The 19176-nt window shown below is 37.7% G+C and overlaps 1 protein-coding gene across 1 annotated transcript in view; it reads left to right on the plus strand.

Moving 5' to 3' along the window:
- Positions 1–19176, plus strand: part of MAN2A1 (mannosidase alpha class 2A member 1) — a 183476-nt gene that overhangs the window by 62834 nt on the left and 101466 nt on the right. The window contains exons 5-7 of the mRNA XM_003404736.4: positions 4075–4202; positions 12615–12788; positions 15927–16113. Coding sequence (XP_003404784.2) covers positions 4075–4202; positions 12615–12788; positions 15927–16113 — 489 coding nt within the window. The remainder of the gene's footprint in view (positions 1–4074; positions 4203–12614; positions 12789–15926; positions 16114–19176) is intronic.

The raw sequence follows: 19176 nt of genomic DNA on the forward strand, positions 1-19176 counted from the left end.
ACACTACTTACATTGTTGCTTTATGTTATCTATTTTTTTCTATCAGATGTTTAGTCTGGCCCACTGGAGAAGCTATGTGTCTTAGTTATCTAGTGCTGCTGTAACAGAAATACTGCAAGTGGGTGGCTTTAACAAAGGGGGGAAGTTTATTCTCTCAATGTCTAGGAGGCTAGGAGTCCGAATTCAGGGTGCCAGCTCCAGGGGAAGGCTTTGTCTGTCGGCTCTGGGGGAAGGTTGTTGTCATCAATCTTCTCTGGTAGAAGAGCTTCTTAGCTCAGGGAGCCCAGGTCCACAAGACGCGGCATTCTTCTAGGTCTTGTTTCTTGGTGGTATGAGGTCCCCATGTCTCTGTTAGCTTCTCCTTTTTATATCTCAAAAGAGATTGATTTAAGATACAACCTAATCTTGTAGATTGAGCCCTGCCTCATTAACATAATTGCCGCTAATCCCGCCTTATTAACATCGTAGAGGTAGAATTTACAACACGTAGGAAAATCATATCAGATGACAAAATGGTGAACAATTACACAATATTGGGAATCATGGACTAGCCAGGTTGACCCACATTTTTTGGCAGGACACAATTCAATCCATGATACTATGCAAAGAAGTTTCTCTTTCCGGCTTTCTGTTATGACATTATTTTTGCCTATTATGACCCACTCATTCACTTTTTTTTTTTAATTGTGGTAAAAATATATGTAACAAAACACTTGCCAATTCAACAATTTTTACATGTATAATTCAGTGATATTGATTATGTTCATCATGTTTTGCAACCATTACCGCTATCCTTTCCCAAATTATTCCACCACTATTAACGTAAAGTCAGTGCCTCCTAGGGAGTAACTCCTCCTTTCCCCCTCCATCTTGCCCCTGATAACCACTAATAAGCTTTGGTCTCTATACATTGGCCTGCTCCATATAAGTGGGATCATACAGTGTTTGTCCTTTTGTGACTGACTTATTTCACTCAGTATATGTTTTCAAGGTTCATCCGTGTTGTATTTGTAGCATGTATCAGGATTTCATTTCTAGTTATGGCTGAGTAATAGTCCATTGTATGTGTAGAGCACATTTTGTTTATCCATTCATCTGTCGATGGGCATCTAGGTTATTTCTACCTTTTGGCTATTGTGAATAGTGCTGCAATGAACATTGGTCGACACGTTTCTGTTTGTATTCCTGCTTTCAGTCTCTCGGGTATATATACCTAGGAGTGGGGTTGCTAGGTCATATACTAGTTCTATATTTACCTTTTTGTGGACCACTAAACTGTTATCCACAGCACCTGTACCATTTTGCGTTCCTACCAGCAATGAATTAGGGTTCCAGTTTCTTCATATCCTCCCCAACGCCTGTTATTTTCTGCTGTTTTTTTTTAATCATAGCCATTGTTGTGGGGGTGAGGTGGTATCATGCACTTTTCTTGAAAGTGTATGTGAGTATGCTATTTTAAAACAGGAGCCCCTTGGCTTCCATGACATAATGTTTTGACTTACCAATGCTGGGCATGTAAAAGTGAACAAAACAGCATGTCCTAGTCCCTGATCTCTTGGAGCTTACATTGTAATGTCGATGGAACTGAGGAGAGAAAGAGGAGACACAGAAGTGAAGAAGATAATTTTGGATCGTGATAAATGCTATGACATAATAGAATATGGGGGTACAGTCTGAGTCTTGATTTAGCTTGGGTGGTTAGGGAGACTTATCTGGGTAAGTTATATTTGAGCTGAGACATGAGGGCAGCCGGGACCAGCCATGCTGGGAAAGATACAAGAGAAGAAAATAGGTAAGAAAATACCAGAAAACATTTTAATGAGTGGGAGGCTTCCCATGCCTCTCCAAAATTAATAGATGGGATTGTCATTAAAGTAACCATTTAGGCATCGTAGGGAAGAGATGAATTATTCACAAATACGGCTGGGAAAAGTAGTTGTCGTGTATGGTGTGTCATTCTTTGCTTGGTTGGCTATTTCTTGGAGACCATTCGTAAAGGAACGAATTCTCTAGCAAAATGAAACTCATTAATATAGATAACAAAAAACCCACCACTGGGGTGATTTTTCCATTCGTTTTTCAGATTTCTTCATCTGTAGTTACCTATTCTTTATTCAAGAGCAGCAAAGAATTTGTTATGACTCATTTCTGCAAGTTTCCAAAGAATCTGCTCATTGGAGGTCAAGTTTCCATGTTTGATGGCCAGAGGTGCCAAGTACTGGTCATAGGCATAAGGTGCAGGTGTGGTCCGTGGGCTTCAGGGTGTGGCTAAGTCAGGCTAACGCCAGGGAGATGAGAAAAAGAATGAAGTAGGAGCGAAGACACACTGGCATAGGACTCAGTGGTGGTGTTAGTTGCCATGGAGTCTGCCCTGGACTGATGCTGACCCCGTGCACAATGGAAGGAAACGTTGTCCGGGCCTGTGCCATCCCCATGTGGATCAGACAGCGTTCTGTAGTGATCCATACGGTTTTCATTGACTGGTTTTCAGAAATAGATCACCATGACTTTCTTCCAAGTCTCTCTTAGTCTGGAAGCTCTGCTAAAACCTGTTCAGCATCATAGGAACTGGCAGACTTCCGCTAACAGATGGTGGTGACTGTACGTGTGATACATTGGCAGGGAATCAAGCCTGCACCTCCTGCACGGAAGACAAAAACTCTACCACTAAACCACCTTGGTTAGTTGTGTTCTTAAATGCTTTTTTTTTTTTTAGATACCTCCAGCTTCTTGTAGCTTTGGGCCTGTGAGAATCTAAGGGTCTACTGGACATTAGAGTTTCTTTAGACACTGTAATGAGTCTAAAGACTCATTACACGTTACACACATATCCTGTGTGAAATTCTATTAATAGTTTGTGATCCTTATGCCAAAACAGATTTAATTCATTTCTTTTTGATTTCATACAAGGACTTTTATTTGTTTGTTTGCTTGTTTTTGGTTATAAATGGTGTGCATTATCACCTTGGCTGCTGGTTATATGATCATGCATATGTTTGAATAAATCAAATATTGTCCATGCTATGGTTTCTGTTACATGCTTTGTAGAAAAATATTTATTTGTCCTTTGTGCCTCTCATCTGCTTCAGCTAAACTTGGCTTGGTACTTAGCTGTAGGCATCAGTGATCTACATTCTCAATACCGCAGGCTCTTTTCTCTCTGATATTTTACACTGTTGCTCAGACCTTCTTGTTGGAAATTGACACCGTCCTATGGGACTTTTGAAATTCGCTTAAATTCTTGACTTTATACTCTTCCTCAGGCACTTTTTCAAATTCTTAATAGTTTGATTTTTTTTTTTCTCCTTAGAGGAATGTATCTTCTTGTAACAATTCAGTTTTACTAGAACTTGGGATCTAGTAACCTTGTATGATATTATGGCTAGGGTGTACCCAGCGAATAGATAATTATGTTAGAGGCTTTTCCCACAATAATGAAAAATAAACTATATTAGCCCACATTTCAACTGAATCTGGAGCCAAGTACTTAATGATGCGGTCTGTATTGCCAGAAGCATGTGATATTTACTAGCTTTACCTTTATTATTATTATTCTTTGGCAATTTGTCTACATAATTAACTTCTCAGTGTCACAAAAACTAAAGTAAATATTGATTTTTCGATATAGGTGTGTTGAAACAAACACCGTGCTTAAAATGACAGCCCTCCAATAAATACTCGTCAAGGATATACTCTGAGTAAAAGCACATTGTTAGGTGTTCTGAAAGATTCAAAAATAAATCAGATGTCAGTCCTGACACCCAGAATCTTTGAGGCTGTGTGGGAGATTATACTCTTATGAAAAGAAATCTCCAAAGTGACTCATAGGGCTTTGCCTGGGAAGAAGGGGGTCACACCTAAGACGCTTAACTGAGGGTGCTTTATCGCCAGGGCCACAAAGTTGAAATTCATTCACTGATTTAAAATTTGTGTGTGTGTGTGTGTGTGTGTGTAACCACTAGTAAAAATAGTAGTTGTATTTAAAGGTTGTCTTAAATGTTTATGGTATTTTCATTTTTTTATCTGAACCTTTTCTATATTTTTTAATATAAACTCTTATTATTTTCTCTCTAGTTTACTAGAAAATGGTCAGCTTGAAATTGTGACAGGTGGCTGGGTTATGCCTGATGAAGCTGGTCCACATTATTTTGCCTTAATTGACCAACTAATTGAAGGACATCAGTGGTTGGAAAAAAATCTAGGTATGTATTAATATCTTTCCCTTTGTTTGGGCTACCTTAGAGAATTAATTTTGAGAATGTTAGGTGAGGCTCTTGTATTTTTGCAAATAGCTAATTTTCCTAATACTGATAATTATTGAATGATTTATCCTTTTCTCATTAATTTATAATTTTTCTTTTAATTTATAAACTCTGTTAACATACTATGATCAGTTTTAGGGCCCACTAACCTTTTTTCACCTATTATTTTATAATTTTTAATTAATTTGAGGGTAATTTTTAAAATTCTAAATATTTCCTAGTGGGATTTTAATTATCTTACATATTTATTAGAACTCTTGACTGTAAGAGGCAAAAAGCTAATTTACTAGCTTAAGGAAATAAAAATCCAAAAACAAAAAAACTGAAAGAAGGAAAGAAAGATATTAGCTGTGTTATTAGGAATTGCAGGGATATGGTAACTTTGGGTAAGGCTGGATCCAGGGTATTCAAATTATGTTGTCTGGACACTGTCTCTTTGGGCTCTACTTGTGTTTGCTTGACTTCGGTCTTCATGTTGGCTCTCTCCACATAGTGAATAAGATGTTCCTAGGCAGCCAGGGACACTCAGCTTCCCAGTCTAGCAACTAGGAGAAGGAGCTTTTCCCTAATCCTTACCTGATCTGACTGACTTGGGTTAGGTGCTTATCTTTGAGCCAGTTATTGTGGCCAGAGTTACGGGAACTGAAATCACAGAGGCCTGATCATTTTGTTGGAAGTTGTCTTGGGTGAGAAGGAATTGTGGAGGGAAGAGTAAGCCATACCTGAGTCATGTGAATGGATCCTCTGTGGGAAAGAGGAACCCACTATAGCTCACAAAAAATTGGGACTAATTGAAATCTTTATGATATCTAATATATGCATTCTGCAGCATGGTATGTAACTACTTATTCAAATATATCTCTCAGTACAATTTTGTTTCTTCATGGTAAGTGTATGTATTTTTATTGAGACTCTTTCTAAATATTATATTATTTTTTAACATCTCCCCCACCCCATTATATTTTTCTCCTTATTTGGAAATAATTTCAACTTAAAGTTATAAGAATAGTACAAGGAACTCTCATACACTTTTCATCCAAATTCTCCACTTACTAACATTTGCCATGTTTCTTTATTTTTTCTCTTTCCACATGTTTTATTGTTGTTGTTTTTGTTACTGTTATTATCTGAACCATTGAGAGTAAGCTGCAGACATCATACCTGTGCAGAGAAGAGTTAGTATAGTAGGCCTGAGACTGCAGGCCTGTTTGCAACATTGGGCCCTGGCTGGCATCTGGGAACTTGGATTTCCAAATTGATAAGGGGATCTCACTGTGCCTAAGCTGTTTGTATAAACAGTGTGGTTTGTGCTAAGCACCCGCTTTCCTTCTGGGAGCCTGGAATCCTGGTATGTACTTGGCAAAAGGTGCCTTTGTAGCCAGCCCCAATTAAAACGCTGGACATGGAATCTCTAATGAGTTGCCCTGTTCGACAACATTTCACGCGTATTCTCACAATTTGATACTGGTGTTACTGTCTTTCTATTTTATTTTAGCCATCTTGGTGTGTGTGAAATGGTATGTCATTGTGATTTTGATTCGCATTTAAGACTGATAATGTTGAGCATCTCTCCATGTGTTTATTGGTAGTTCATATATCTTTGGAGAAATGTCTATTCAAATCCTTTGCCCATTTTTATTGTTGATGCCTACAAGTTCTTTATATATTCTGCATACAGGTCCCTTGTCAGATAATCATGTGAAAATACATTCTCCCATTCTGTGGGTTGTCTCGCATTTGTGGGTATCCTTTGATGCACAAAAATTTTTAATTTTGATAAAGCCCAATTTGTCTGTATTTTTTTATGTTTCTCATGCTTTTGTGGTCATAGCTGAGAATCCATTGCCTAACCCAAGGCCATGAAAACTTACTGTTTTTTTTCTATGAGTTTTATAGTTTTAGCTCATATACTTAGGCCTGTGCTCTATTTTGAGTTAATTTTTATGTATGGTATATACACCATATTTTATTACATTGTTCACATTTTCTAGAACAGTGGCATAGGATAATGATAGTGGGCTTTCTTGTCCCAGATTTTAATGGAAATTTTTTAGCTGTACCATACTAAGTATCATATAATCTTTTTTTTTTTCTTTGACCCCAGACACTACTCATCAAAGTGGGATGTTAACATTGTCTTTGTGAACTATGTTATGCCATTTGTCCTCGGTGTCTATTATTTTAAGTAGAGATTGTTTATAGTGTGTAGAAAATTTCTTTTCTTCCTAGTCTTTTTCAGTTTTCAGTTAGCAGTAGGTATTGAATATTACTGGATTTCTTTCAGACATGTTTTAATATTATATAGCTTTTCCTATTCCATGGATGGCAGTAATTTGCTCAATTAAAAAGTCATTGAGCTCCTGAGATAAATTCCTTTTGGTTTTGTTGCTCTTGAATTCAGTTTGTTTAGTGTTTTTATTTATGATTTTTATGTCTGTTTTCATGAGTGAGATTGGTTTTCTTTTTAATGTGCTACATTTATATGGTTTTTTATTTGTTTACTTAATAAAATGAATTGGGTAGCATTCCATCCTTTTGTGTTTCATAAGAATTCATGGACATTTGAAAAGAATTTACTGCTAAAATTCTCTGCCTACAGGGCCTTTTATTAGAGGTAAAATTTTTTGATAATGCTGAAAACTTTGCCATAATTATTAATATAATCTAATTCCTATTGAAAGTATAAATTTTTAAAATTGACTTGGTCAGAAACCCAACCTCTTTATAGTTTTAAACAGTATTTTATTGTATAAATAATATGCTTTCAATGTGGGACAAGACCAAAAGTAATATATGTTAGCAGAAATTAAGGCAAAATCTTCCTATCCCTACCATTCAGAGAAAACTACTGTTGTGATATATAGAACATTATAAAGCAGAGAGAGTAAAGTTTTTTTTTTTTTCCCCCACAAAACTGAGATCATAAAGACCTGCTGATTTTTCTTCTTTTAAGTCAGTGCAGATATTTTTGTGTTTCCTTCTCTCTTTCAGCTTGTTCTGTTCTTCTCATGGAGTTGGTAAGGCATACCTGTGCACACAAAGCACACATTTTAACTCTATTTCTCTTTCTACAAACCAAAGGCAAGGGGAAGGGAGGCCTCTTGTGAGAGAGCATACCCATTCATTTCATTCTTCTGGCAGGAGTCAGCACAAGCAAACTGCAGAAATGGAATTGGTGTGTATTTCTGCAGCCCAGGCAGAGGGCTGCAGCAGTGTGACAGGATCAGCCCAGGAGTGTGTTCTTGCTACCCCAGGCTACCTGGAGAAGAGCAGTGCTGCCCTCAATAAGGCTCAGGTAGTTTTTCCGGGGGGAGCTCCTCGCAGTAGACACAAGGGGGGCTCAGCCACTTCTCTCTCTGCTCCATCCCCAGTATTCTAACACACTTAACCAACACTTATCACAACAAAATTGTTTACGGTTTTAGACCTACAGGCTTCTGTGAATTTAGTTGGTAGCTTGTTGAGCACCTAAGTGAGTCTTACCACATGTTTCATAAAGCTGAGGAAGCTGAGTCCAGGGAGACCTTTCTCAGGAGTTCCTTGGACTCAGTTACTGTCTTTTTAAGTATGTGAAGTTTCCTCTTCCTGTAGCTTTGTCTGCATCTCATAAATTAGGATTCTCAGTTTTGTTTTCTAAATAGGTTAGAACTATGTGTTATTCTGGAGATTTTATTTTTACATTTGGTTATGAAATTTTACATTTTAGTGTTTGTTGTTGTTAGTCAATTTTTGACTCATAGTAATCCTATAGGAAACCCTGGTGGCGTAGTGGTTAAGTGCTACGGCTACTAACCAAAGGGTTGGCAGTTCGAATCAGCCAGGCAGTCCTTGGAAACTCTATGGGGCAGCTCTACTCTGTCCTATAGGATTGCTATGAGTCGGAATCGACTCGACGGCACTGGGTGCTGGGTAATAATCCTATGTGACAGAGTAGAACTGCCCCATAAGATTTTCTTGGCTGTAGTCTTTACAGAAACAAATCACCAGACCTTTCTCCCACGGAGTCGCTGGGTAGGTTTGAACCGCCAACTTTTTGATTAGCAGCTGAGTACGAGCATTTAACCATTGTGCCACCAATCTTTGGTTATTAATTTCTGCATTTTTGGACTTTATTATTAAAATTTGAGTTTTTAAGTTTTTAAGGTTTTGTGTTTTGTTCAAAATCTGTTTTTGTCACTACTCTATAACCTCTTGTAAACTATAATATTAAATATACTTGAAATAACCCAATTTCACTTTATTATTATTATTCGTGGTCTTATTTTTAAGTTTACCAGATTTGTCAAAAAATGAGTTTTGTGTTATTCTTTTTAATAGTTGTTTCCTGTAGTGTTTATTTGTATTTCTAACAATTTTTATATATTTTCTAATGCTATTTTTGCATGAAGGCAGAAGATCTTTGTACGATCTTTCCTGGTTTTATCGGTAAACATGCCCTGTTTATAAAATTTGGGAACTTTTTTTATATTGTACTTTTTCCTAAATTTGCTTTTTCCCCCTTCTTTAAAAGAATATATTATTTTGCCCATACCAAGGAAAACCCTAACTGGGTACTGGGTTCCTCGCTACATCTTTTCCTAGAGCTCATCTTCATTTTATATCATAGTTACCTTTCAGTCATTCTTTAATCTTGCAGACAAGTTGCTATCTTGTAGATCAAGTGATTTTGATATGGAGAGGATCACCAGTGATGCTATAATTGTTTAATGGACACTAAAATCTCATTTTATTGGCATTACTATAACCTTTAGTGTTGACTGTTGCCCTTGTTTGTAGGCTTGTTTGGCCCTTGTTATTTGGGACGACACATTTTTTTATTTTGTAATTTAATTAAAAAAAGATTTCATGAAGGACTCCTATATGCTCTGTACATAGATAAACTTGTATACATATTTTTTCTGAACCATTTGAGAGTTAGTTGAGGCATTTTGTCCTTTTATCATTAAATATTTCAGTGTATATTTTCTTAGAAATTAGGACTTTTTTCACATAACCAGAATACAGTTACCAAATCAGGAATGTTAACTGTGATTCAGTACTACAGTCTAGCTCATAGGCCATATTAAAATTTTGTTGGTTGTCCCAATAATGTCTTTTCCAGCACTCCCCCTCCCCCGCCAGGATCTAATCCAGGTAGGGTCATGTATGACATTTAGTTATTATGTCTCTCTAGTCTCCTTTAATCTGGAACAATTCCTTAATCTTTCTTTTGGTTTTTTGACCTTGACATTTTTGAAGAGTGCAGGCCAGTTAAGTTGTAGAAAATTTCTCAGTTTGATTTCGTCTCTGTTTCCTCATGATTCAATTCAGGTTATGTTTGTTTTTTTTTTTTTTGTTCTTTTCTTGGCTGAGATATTATTGAAGGGATGTTCTGTTTTTCCACAGGGAATTGTATCGGTAGACACATGGTGTCTGTTTTTCCAATGTTGGATTAATTGCTTAAGGTGTGTTAGCTAAGTTTCTTCATTGTATCATTACATTTTCCCTTTTATAATATCTGTCATAATTAATTTGTTGGAGATACATGGAGAATAGATAAATATTCTCTTTCTCATCAAACTTTTTATGTTCCAGTTTAGCATCGATTAATGATTTTCTAACTCCGTTGTTTCTTCTATAATTGTTAGTTTGCAGTCTACTAAAAGTCAGAACTTTCCCTTTTATTTCCTATTTACTTGTTTGTATCAGTGTGGGCTCATGTATTCTTATCTTGCTCAATAGGCTCTCATTATTTATTTTAATGCCCCCCTTGTCTCAAATATGGCCAGTGGGAGCCCCTTCAAGCTGTCTACTGAGTTATTTTGACATAGCCCAATGATTCTTTGATTACTTCTTTACTTTCCCATCTAAGATATGTTCTAGGTTTATCTGTCCCAGTCTCAGACCTCAGATAAGCCATTTCTTTGGGGAGCTGTAATTACTTTTAAGGGAGAATGGTATTTTGAGGCCAAGGTCTGGGAGCAAAGGTGTGTTTATTAGTACTGAGGTGTTTTTGCTTCTAAGCCCTCCTAGTGTACTGAGCTAAGAAATACGTGTGTGTGTGAATACACATACACATATATATCTGAATTTTTATATTTACGTATTGAATAGCATATGTTAGTACTGATGTCTCCTATTCCAATTCAATATCATAGGATACATTCTACTTTCCCACATTTTTATATTTGTAATTCCTTTCCTTAAGAGTGAAAATCTGGCTCCATTGTCCTCAGTATATTTACTCATTTGCTGAAACCTAGAATACATGAAAGGTATTAGATTTAGAATTGTTAACCCATAAAAAATACCACCACAAAAAGCAAGATTACCAATTAAAGTCCACTATTTGTTTACAATTTTCTGGAGGTAAACTACAGATGGTGAATGTACAAATTCTTAGTGGTCAGTTCTTTGATTTTTGACAATGCATATACCACATACTCTTGATCTCCCAAGTGTTCTGATCTTTCCCTCTTAGTCTTCTTTGCCGGCTTCCCATCTTTATGGCATTCTTTGGGATTCTGCAGAGTTCTTTTCTCTGCTGTCTTTCTGTTACTCTGTGCAATACCTAGTTTCATGGTCTTCTATGCAGCTAGAGTCAGGATCAGGATTAACTCATTTTAGTAACCTAAGACCTCTCATAAGGGTGGTACAGTGGTTAAAGTGCTTGGCTGCTAACCGCAAGGTTGGTTGGTTTGAACCCACCAACTGTTCCGTGGGAGAAAGATAGAAAGATGTGCAGCATGCTTCTGTAAATATTATTGCCTGGAAACTCTATGGAGTAGTCCTACTCTGTTCTGTAGGGTCACTATTAGTAGAAATCGACTTTATGGCAATGGGATGGAAGGGCCTCTTACAGATTTAGATATATGGAAGGTGTCAAATAGGTGTTTGAATGAAAAAAAATGTGTACATCAGTATTATTTATGTTGATTTATAGGTTGTATCTAGACAACCTTATTTTAGAAACCTGAGTAAAGAAAAGGGCAGATGGGTATAATGGTAGATGAATAATCTATTTCATTAATTCTACTCTTTGTATTTATTATTTTTTAATATTTTATCCTCTCTTCTTGAGATATATCTTTAATTGATTGGTGTGAGCCAGGTGTATAAAATTTCACTGGCCTCTTGTAGGTACAAAGAAAGCACCAGCATCAAATATCTTAAGACTTCATGAAATTGTTGTTAGGTGTCATGAAGTCAGTTCTGACTCACAGAGATCCTGTGTACCAAAAAAAAAACACTGCCTGATCCTGCACCATCCTCACAATCGTTGTTATGCTTGAGCCCATTGTTGTAGCCACCGTATGCATCTATCTCATTGAGGGGTGTTCCTCTTTTTTTGTTGACCCTCTAGCTTTACCAAGCATGATATCCTTTCCAGGGACTGGTCCATCCTGATAACAGGTCCAGAGTATGTTAGAATGAGTCTTACCATCTTGTTTCTTAGGAGAATTCTGGCTGTATTTCTTCAAAGACAGATCTGTTTGTTCTAGCAGTCCATGGTATAGTCAGTATTCCTCATCAATATCATAATTCAAAGGCATCAATCCTTCTTTGGGCTTCCTTATTCATTGTCCAGCTTTTGCATGAATATGAGGTGATTGAAAAATACCATGGCTTGAGTCAGGTGCACCTTAGTCCTCAAGGTGACATCTTTGCTTTTTAATGCTTTAGAGAGGTCTTCTACAGCAGATTTGCCTCATGCAATACATCATTTGATTTCTTGACTGCTGTTTCCATAGGGTGCAGTTATTTTGGCCAGTTCAGTGACTGTGTTAGAGGGTGATTTGAGGCTATTCTAAAAGCATGAAAGACAGCCTAAAAATCTGTAATGTTGGGACTGGGGAGGATAGGTTGAAAAGAGTTACCCTGTATTACATAGTAGCTAGTTGCTGGGTTATCCAGCTTCACAGACCACAGGAACTGTGCAATCCTTGAGGACAGAGACTTGGTCTTATTTGTTTCTCTATCTCCAATGAATGACAGCAGCATTACAATGGTTATAAAATGGCAGAACTTTTATTTCAATTCCAAATGGCTAACTGCAAAAACTGTAGATTAATCTGATGTGCTCAGCATGACAGAGAGAAAGTGTGATTAGTTTCCAGTGAACATTCCCCTGCTTCAGCCTTGGTGGACATGGCAATGGCAGGGTCCCCCCTTCAGAGAATCTTGCTGGGACTGTTTGATAAAGGATAATGCTGGGTAGTGTCTTTGTCTTATAACCTAGGAGACCATGGAACTCTGATGGGTCTGAATGTGTTGTGATTTCTTTTTATTTCATTTGTCAATTGAAAAATGAATTAATAACACTTATATTCTTTATATTTATATTATGTTTATATTTATATTCTTTACCAACAGGAGTGAAGCCTCGGTCTGGTTGGGCTATTGACCCTTTTGGACATTCACCAACAATGGCTTATCTTCTGAAACGTGCTGGATTTTCTCACATGCTTATCCAGAGAGTTCATTATGCAGTTAAAAAAAATTTTGCCTTGCATAAGACGCTGGAGTTTTTTTGGAGACAGAATTGGGGTATGTAGGGTTTCATTAAAGTTGAATATCTCACTTGACCTGGATGTTATTTCATAAGACTTATATACTTATGAGGTTGTGGATTTTATTTAGAGTGTCAGTCCTGCAAATCAGGTTGGCTAAAGATGTTAGGTGCTGTCGAGTTGATTTCGACTCTTCGTGACCCCTTTGGCAGAGTGGAACTGCCCCATAGTGTTTTCTAGGCTGTAATCTTTATGGAAGCAGATCACCAGATCTTTCCCCATGGAGCCGCTGAGTGGGTTCGAACCTCCAACCTTTCGATTAATAGCCAAGCACTTAACTGTTACACCATCAGATACACACATACTCTTAATATAATTTTTTTCAAATATTGTATATATAGCAAGATTCATTTAAGCAATGATGATCATATTTATCAACTGGACTTTATAGATTCTTTTTTATGTCTAAAGGAAGTAAATAAATATAAGGTGTATTCATTTTACAAATAATACTTTCCTTTGCTTCTAATTTATAAAGCACGTGTTTATCACAAAGTTGAACGTGCGTTTGAACGTGACTGATATCCAGTTGTTATCTCATATTCCGCCAGAGTTCCTTCCTTCTGTCTTATCTCTGCATCTTGTAAGAATTGCCTTTTAAAACCATTATTGTGTTCTTCTAGAATGGCCTTCGTGTTCCCTAATTACTTGTTTCCACGCTGTGTTCTCTGGGCATGCAGGTGTTCCCAGTACGTACCCCTGTAGCTCTTCCATGGGGAGAGGAGAGAAGATTAAGCTTTAAGGTTAAACTTTCCTTCTTCATTCCCCATTTATTCATGAACACTTTATTGTTTGATTTAAGTCCTTATTATGGGTCATGCAATGTATTACATGCTTTATGCCCATGCTCTCATTTAATCTTCATAATTACCCTTTACATTAGGCTCTATTATCATCCCTTTATAAAAGTGAAGAAATGGAAGTGTAGATACGGGAAGCTGTTTGCCAAAAGTAACACAATTAGTAAGTGCTGAGCAGAGATTTGAACCCAGTTCTGTGCACTTCTGAAGTTCTAGCTCCTAAGCCTTGGCATGCACTTCTATCCAAGTTCTCAGTAAGATTTCATCTGTAATAAGCAATTTGCTGCTAAAACAGTTTGGAACTACTTCATTACATCATACTGGCTTTCCTGTGTTGTCTAGAACCCCTTAAGTGTTTGGGAAAAATCATTTGTAATTCTGGACAGTAACTTTCTTACATGTACTGTTGATTCTTCAGTAAGAGAAGCAATTAGCTCCATCATATTTTATTCTGAAAGATTAAACCTGTAGGGAAAACAAGAACCTGTTGTGGTTGTGTCTTGTTGAAGGAGCATATTAATTTAAAAAAAGATTGTTAATTTGAAGAAAACCTGCTTAAACCAATGCCTGCATTCAAATTGCACCCTTGCCTGTAAGGAAATTATAGTCTAATTTGAGAAAAGTCACACACAAACAAATGTAACAAATAAAATGAAGTGTGTAAATGAGCTGCTAAATAGTACGGTGAGAGTACTATTTAGTGAGAAAATAGTCGAGTGCTGAGTTTGTATTTTATACAGAGAAAGGAGGAGGAAGTTGTTTTTAGCCCTGGGACTTCTAACAGCCTCTAAGTAGGTAGCAAGCCTTAGTGACCAGTGTTCATGGCGTCATACCCATGAATATAGCTCAGCTGGTGAAATAGCTGATGGCTACAGAAATGTACAGACTGTAATAGTGTTAGAATTTGAAGAGGAATTTTTAATTATTTTTACTAACCGGAGTATAAGATAAAACTGGAGGATTTTAGAACTTACCTGATTGATTTGAACGTGTTGCTTTAAAAAGATGTTGTAGGATTAAGTTGGCCTTCTTTGTGTGTTCTGGTTCTTAATAAAGCAGTTATTTTCCTTTTTTCCCCTATGTAAAGAGCCCTGGTGGCGCAGTGGATAAGCCTTCGGCTGCTGACCAAAAGGTTGGCAGTTCAAATCCAACAGCTGCTCCTTGGAAACCCTATGGGGTAGTTCTTCTCTGTCCTGTAGGGTTGCTGTGAGTCAGTTGACTTGACAAGTTTTTTTTTTAATGTAAAGGATGCTTTTCATTTTTTCGTTTGTCTGTCTGTCTTTATTATAAAAGTAATATATACTCATTGCTGAAAAATGAAAATCCATTCATAAACCAAAGGCCGGGGGTCGGGGAGGTATTTAAAACCCCAGGATCCTACTCACAAAGATAACTACTGTTACTTGCTTGTTAGTTTGCCAGCTCGCTTACTGGTTGGCTTCTGACCTCTCTGGACCAGTGATGTCAATACACGCTGGCATCTAGATATTACTTGTTATCGTCGAGACGATTGCAACTTATAGTGACCCTATCGAACAGAGTAGAAGTGCCCCACAGGATTTTCAAGGAGCAGCTGGTGAATTCCCACTGCCAACCTTTTGGTAAAACAGCCATAGCTCTTAACCACTGTGCCACCAGGGCTCCTAGTTCAGACTAAACCCATTGCCATCAATTCTGACTCATAAAGACCCTACCTATGGGACAAAGTAGAACTGCCCCCATATTGTTTCCAAGGAGTGGTTAGGGGATTTGAACTGCACACCTTTTGATTAGCAGCCATATCTTGCCAGAGCTCTTAACCACTGCTCCAGTTCAGACGAACTTGTTGCCATTGAGTCCATTCCAACCCATAGCAACCCTAAAAGTTAGAATAGTGCTGCCTCATAGGGTTTCCAAGGAGGAGCTGGTGGATTGAAACTCCCGACCTTACGGTTAGCAGTCATATCACTTAACCACTGTGCCACCAGGGCTCCAGTTCAGACTAGTGGCTATTAAATTCTACTGGTGTACGTTGTTGCTGTTAGGTGCCCTCCAGTCGATTCTGACTCATAGTAACCCTACAGTGCAGGGTACAACTGCCCCATTGGGTTTTCTGGGCTATAATCTTTAGGAAGCAGATCACCCGGTCTTTCTCCTGCGAATTGACTGGGTAGGTTCATGCCACTAACCTTTAGGTTAGCAACCAAGAGCTTAACTGTTGTGCCACCTGGGCTCCTGGGGCTGTTGACTTTATATATGTATAAAGTTCTGAGACTTGAACAGTTTTGGGGAAAACACATTTGACAAATGCACATTGTCTGTTGACTCTCTTTCAGATGTGGGATCTGTCACAGATATTTTTTGCCATATGATGCCCTTCTACAGCTATGACATCCCTCACACTTGTGGACCTGATCCTAAAATATGCTGCCAGTTTGATTTTAAACGGCTTCCTGGAGGCAGGGTTGGTTGTCCCTGGGGAATCCCCCCAGAAACAATATATCCTGGAAATGTCCAAAACAGGTAAGAAAAGATGCGTTTCCTAAGACAACATCTTGAACAAAGTAGCTGCTCAGCTGCTGGTTGCTGAAGGTTTGAATTCATGGGCTGCAGTAAGCCAACATTGTCCTTGTTCAAGGTACTCATTCAGCCAGGTATAAAGCAGCTTAAAAAATACCAGAACCCCCAAATTCTCATAAAAAGACCATACCTAATGATATGAATGCGACTAGAGGAATCCCAGAGACAATGCTCCCCAGAACTTCTGATGGCACAGTACAGGAACCATCCCTGAAGACAACTCATCAGGCATGAAAAGGACTAGTCAGCGGGGGGGAGAGAGATGCTGATGAAGAGTGAGCCCATTAAATTAGGTGGACACTGGAGAGTGTGTTGGCAACTCTTGACTGGAGGGGGAATGGGAAGATAGAGAGAGAGGGAAGATGGCAAAATTGGCACGAAACGAGAGACTGAAAGGGCTGACTCAATAGGGGGAGAGCAAATGGGAGAAGGGAGTATGATGTATGTAAACCTACATGTGACAGACTGATTGGAATGGTAAATGTTCACTTGAAGCTTAATAAAAATTAATTAAAAAAAAAAATACCAGAACCTTGACTATACCTCTTATGTGTTATAATTTAATGGAAAGTGAACAATAGTAGATCAATATACAATGGATAACCTATAATGCACTATTATTACCATCTCTGTTGCCCTCGCTATAAAAGCCTTCGACTGCGTGTGATTGACTTCACATACTTTTGTTGATAATAAAACTTCTGGTCCCTATTGTACAAATTGGTAAGAAAAGCAGCTGAACTGCAAAAACACATTTATTGAAATGGAACTCATGAACAGTATAATTATCTCTTCCCTTAATAACAATTTCAGTAATAGTGAATGCTGCCCAGCCCTGATGAAAACACATTTTTGCATCTTTCTGATGTTTTTGACTTACAAAAAACTTTAATTAGAAATATTTAAGGACATTTAAATAAAAATTGAAGGGATGAATAATTTTTTAGAAGAAAATTGTGCTAATGATGGAAGTATCTCATTAAACCATGTTACCTAGAGTTTCCAATTTTGGTGCTTTTAAAATTTAATTTCTTCACATAAACATTAGTGGTGTACAGGCAGTCCCCAGATTATGAATGAGTTCTGTTCCTGAGTCTGTCTTTAAGTCGAATTTGTACGTTAGTTGGAACAGTTAGGCGTATCTGTATCTAACATGAGTTGGTCAAATGTTTGTCTTTGTATATTGTATACAGTGTACCTTTCTATGCATAAAAAACATTAAATACTTCCGTATACACTGGAACATCTTTAACATAATAATACAGTAATGATAATAACAACATTCTGGTGTGTGTCGCACAGTACCGCCCATTTGTTGTTATGAACCATTGCATGTACCTTGAATTTTTAGTATAATAGGCTTTACTTGGGTTGGTTCCTGACTATGATTTGTACCTAAGTTGGACATTCGTAACCTAGGACTGCATGTATAATGCACTAAAATAAAACATTGTGTTATAATACAGAAACACTCAACCCTGCTAGAAAAATAATAAAGCCTCTTAAATAAAGTAAGATCTTTCTACTATTGAATCTTATTATTATTTTTTTAATGCTTACAAACAAGTGTATGAGGAGGAAGGTGAGAGTGGGTCTCTTTGCCTTGAGTGAGTCCTTGTGGCCATAAAGAAAACACTACGGTGTGAGCGTCTCACTGTCGCAGTCACAGAGCATTTCAGCGTGGTAGCCTGCTGGAAGCCTGGGGCCCTTCTGTCAACATCTGACTTTCCTAGGTGTTTTGAAAAACTCTGCGCAAGGTTAGGGAGCAACCTAGTATTGTTTTCTTGGCTCCTACATCTGTGAGAGCCAATGAGAAATATGGAACAGTCCACTTTGTAGGGTTACTAGTTAGGTAGAAGAGAACAAGTACATTATGTGAGGTGTAGGGGAAAGAAAGGGGAGCCCCTTGCCTGCCTAGCTGGGAAAACAGCTGTTAGTCATTCAGATATTTATACTACTCCTCGGCTCAGGTGGTCAGGGTGGGGACCTTTCTAAGGGTTGGTCAGGTGCTCAGATGGGAGTCTCAGTGTACTCAGAGGTATTATGTGAGACCCTTTCTCACTTTTGGGTGCTTTGGGGACATATGTGAGGGAAAAATTGACTTTGTGTAACTCTCTTGCCATATCATCTAACCTTTTAAAGATTGCCCCCCCCCCCACCCCCCGCCCCGCCAGGAACATACCTCATGCTCAGCCCATTCCCGTAATTGTGAAAGTGGTTTCCAGGCACCTGAAAACATATGGATGAATGAGTCTTTGTAATACTTATATATAGTTTTTTCTGACTTCTTGAAATTTTAACTTTGCTGGTTACTTTACTTCCAAATATCATCTTCCTTTTTTTCTTTTTTCTTCTTTGACCTGATTGTGAATGGAGATCAAACCCTTGAATTCTAGTTTAATAGTATTTTCCATAATCTGAAGAAAATGAGATATAACTATCAGATACAGAAGACATATTTTGATATGTCTAGTTCAGCAGGTTCTTCTGCTTTGCAAATTTATTTTTTGGTCTAAAACCATATACTTTAAGTTGACTTTTTCCATTAAATTTCGGTTGATTTGATGTTTCAGGAAAAATTTTATTCTCTTGGTTCTAGTTAAGTTGACATTTCTTACCTGGTAGAATAAGTTAAGAACAAATTGCTGCTGAGCATTTTTAAATGTGATGTCGGTCAATTCATTCATCATTAGTTCGCTATAAATTTCGTGAGTGTCTGCTTCATACCAGGCGGTGTAGGTTGTTCACTTTCCCAGTGTTGGCATATTCTAGGCAGGAGCTGGAGAGTTAGGATAGATGCCACATGTCAAAGACATGCCATTAATGTTTGTGATTTCTTTCCTGTATTTGTGCTTTACACGTACACACACGAGATACAGCTTATCTAATAGAAAACCTTGGCATGCATTTAAACGTCCAAATATCCCTTTTTATGCTGGCTGTTTAGAGAGTATCCAGATGAATGTGCAGTCACAGTGTATCTTAATTCTGTGGTTTGTGTCTTTG

The sequence above is a fragment of the Loxodonta africana genome, chromosome 2 (assembly GCF_030014295.1).
Source record: "Loxodonta africana isolate mLoxAfr1 chromosome 2, mLoxAfr1.hap2, whole genome shotgun sequence".
Taxonomy (NCBI): domain Eukaryota; kingdom Metazoa; phylum Chordata; class Mammalia; order Proboscidea; family Elephantidae; genus Loxodonta; species Loxodonta africana.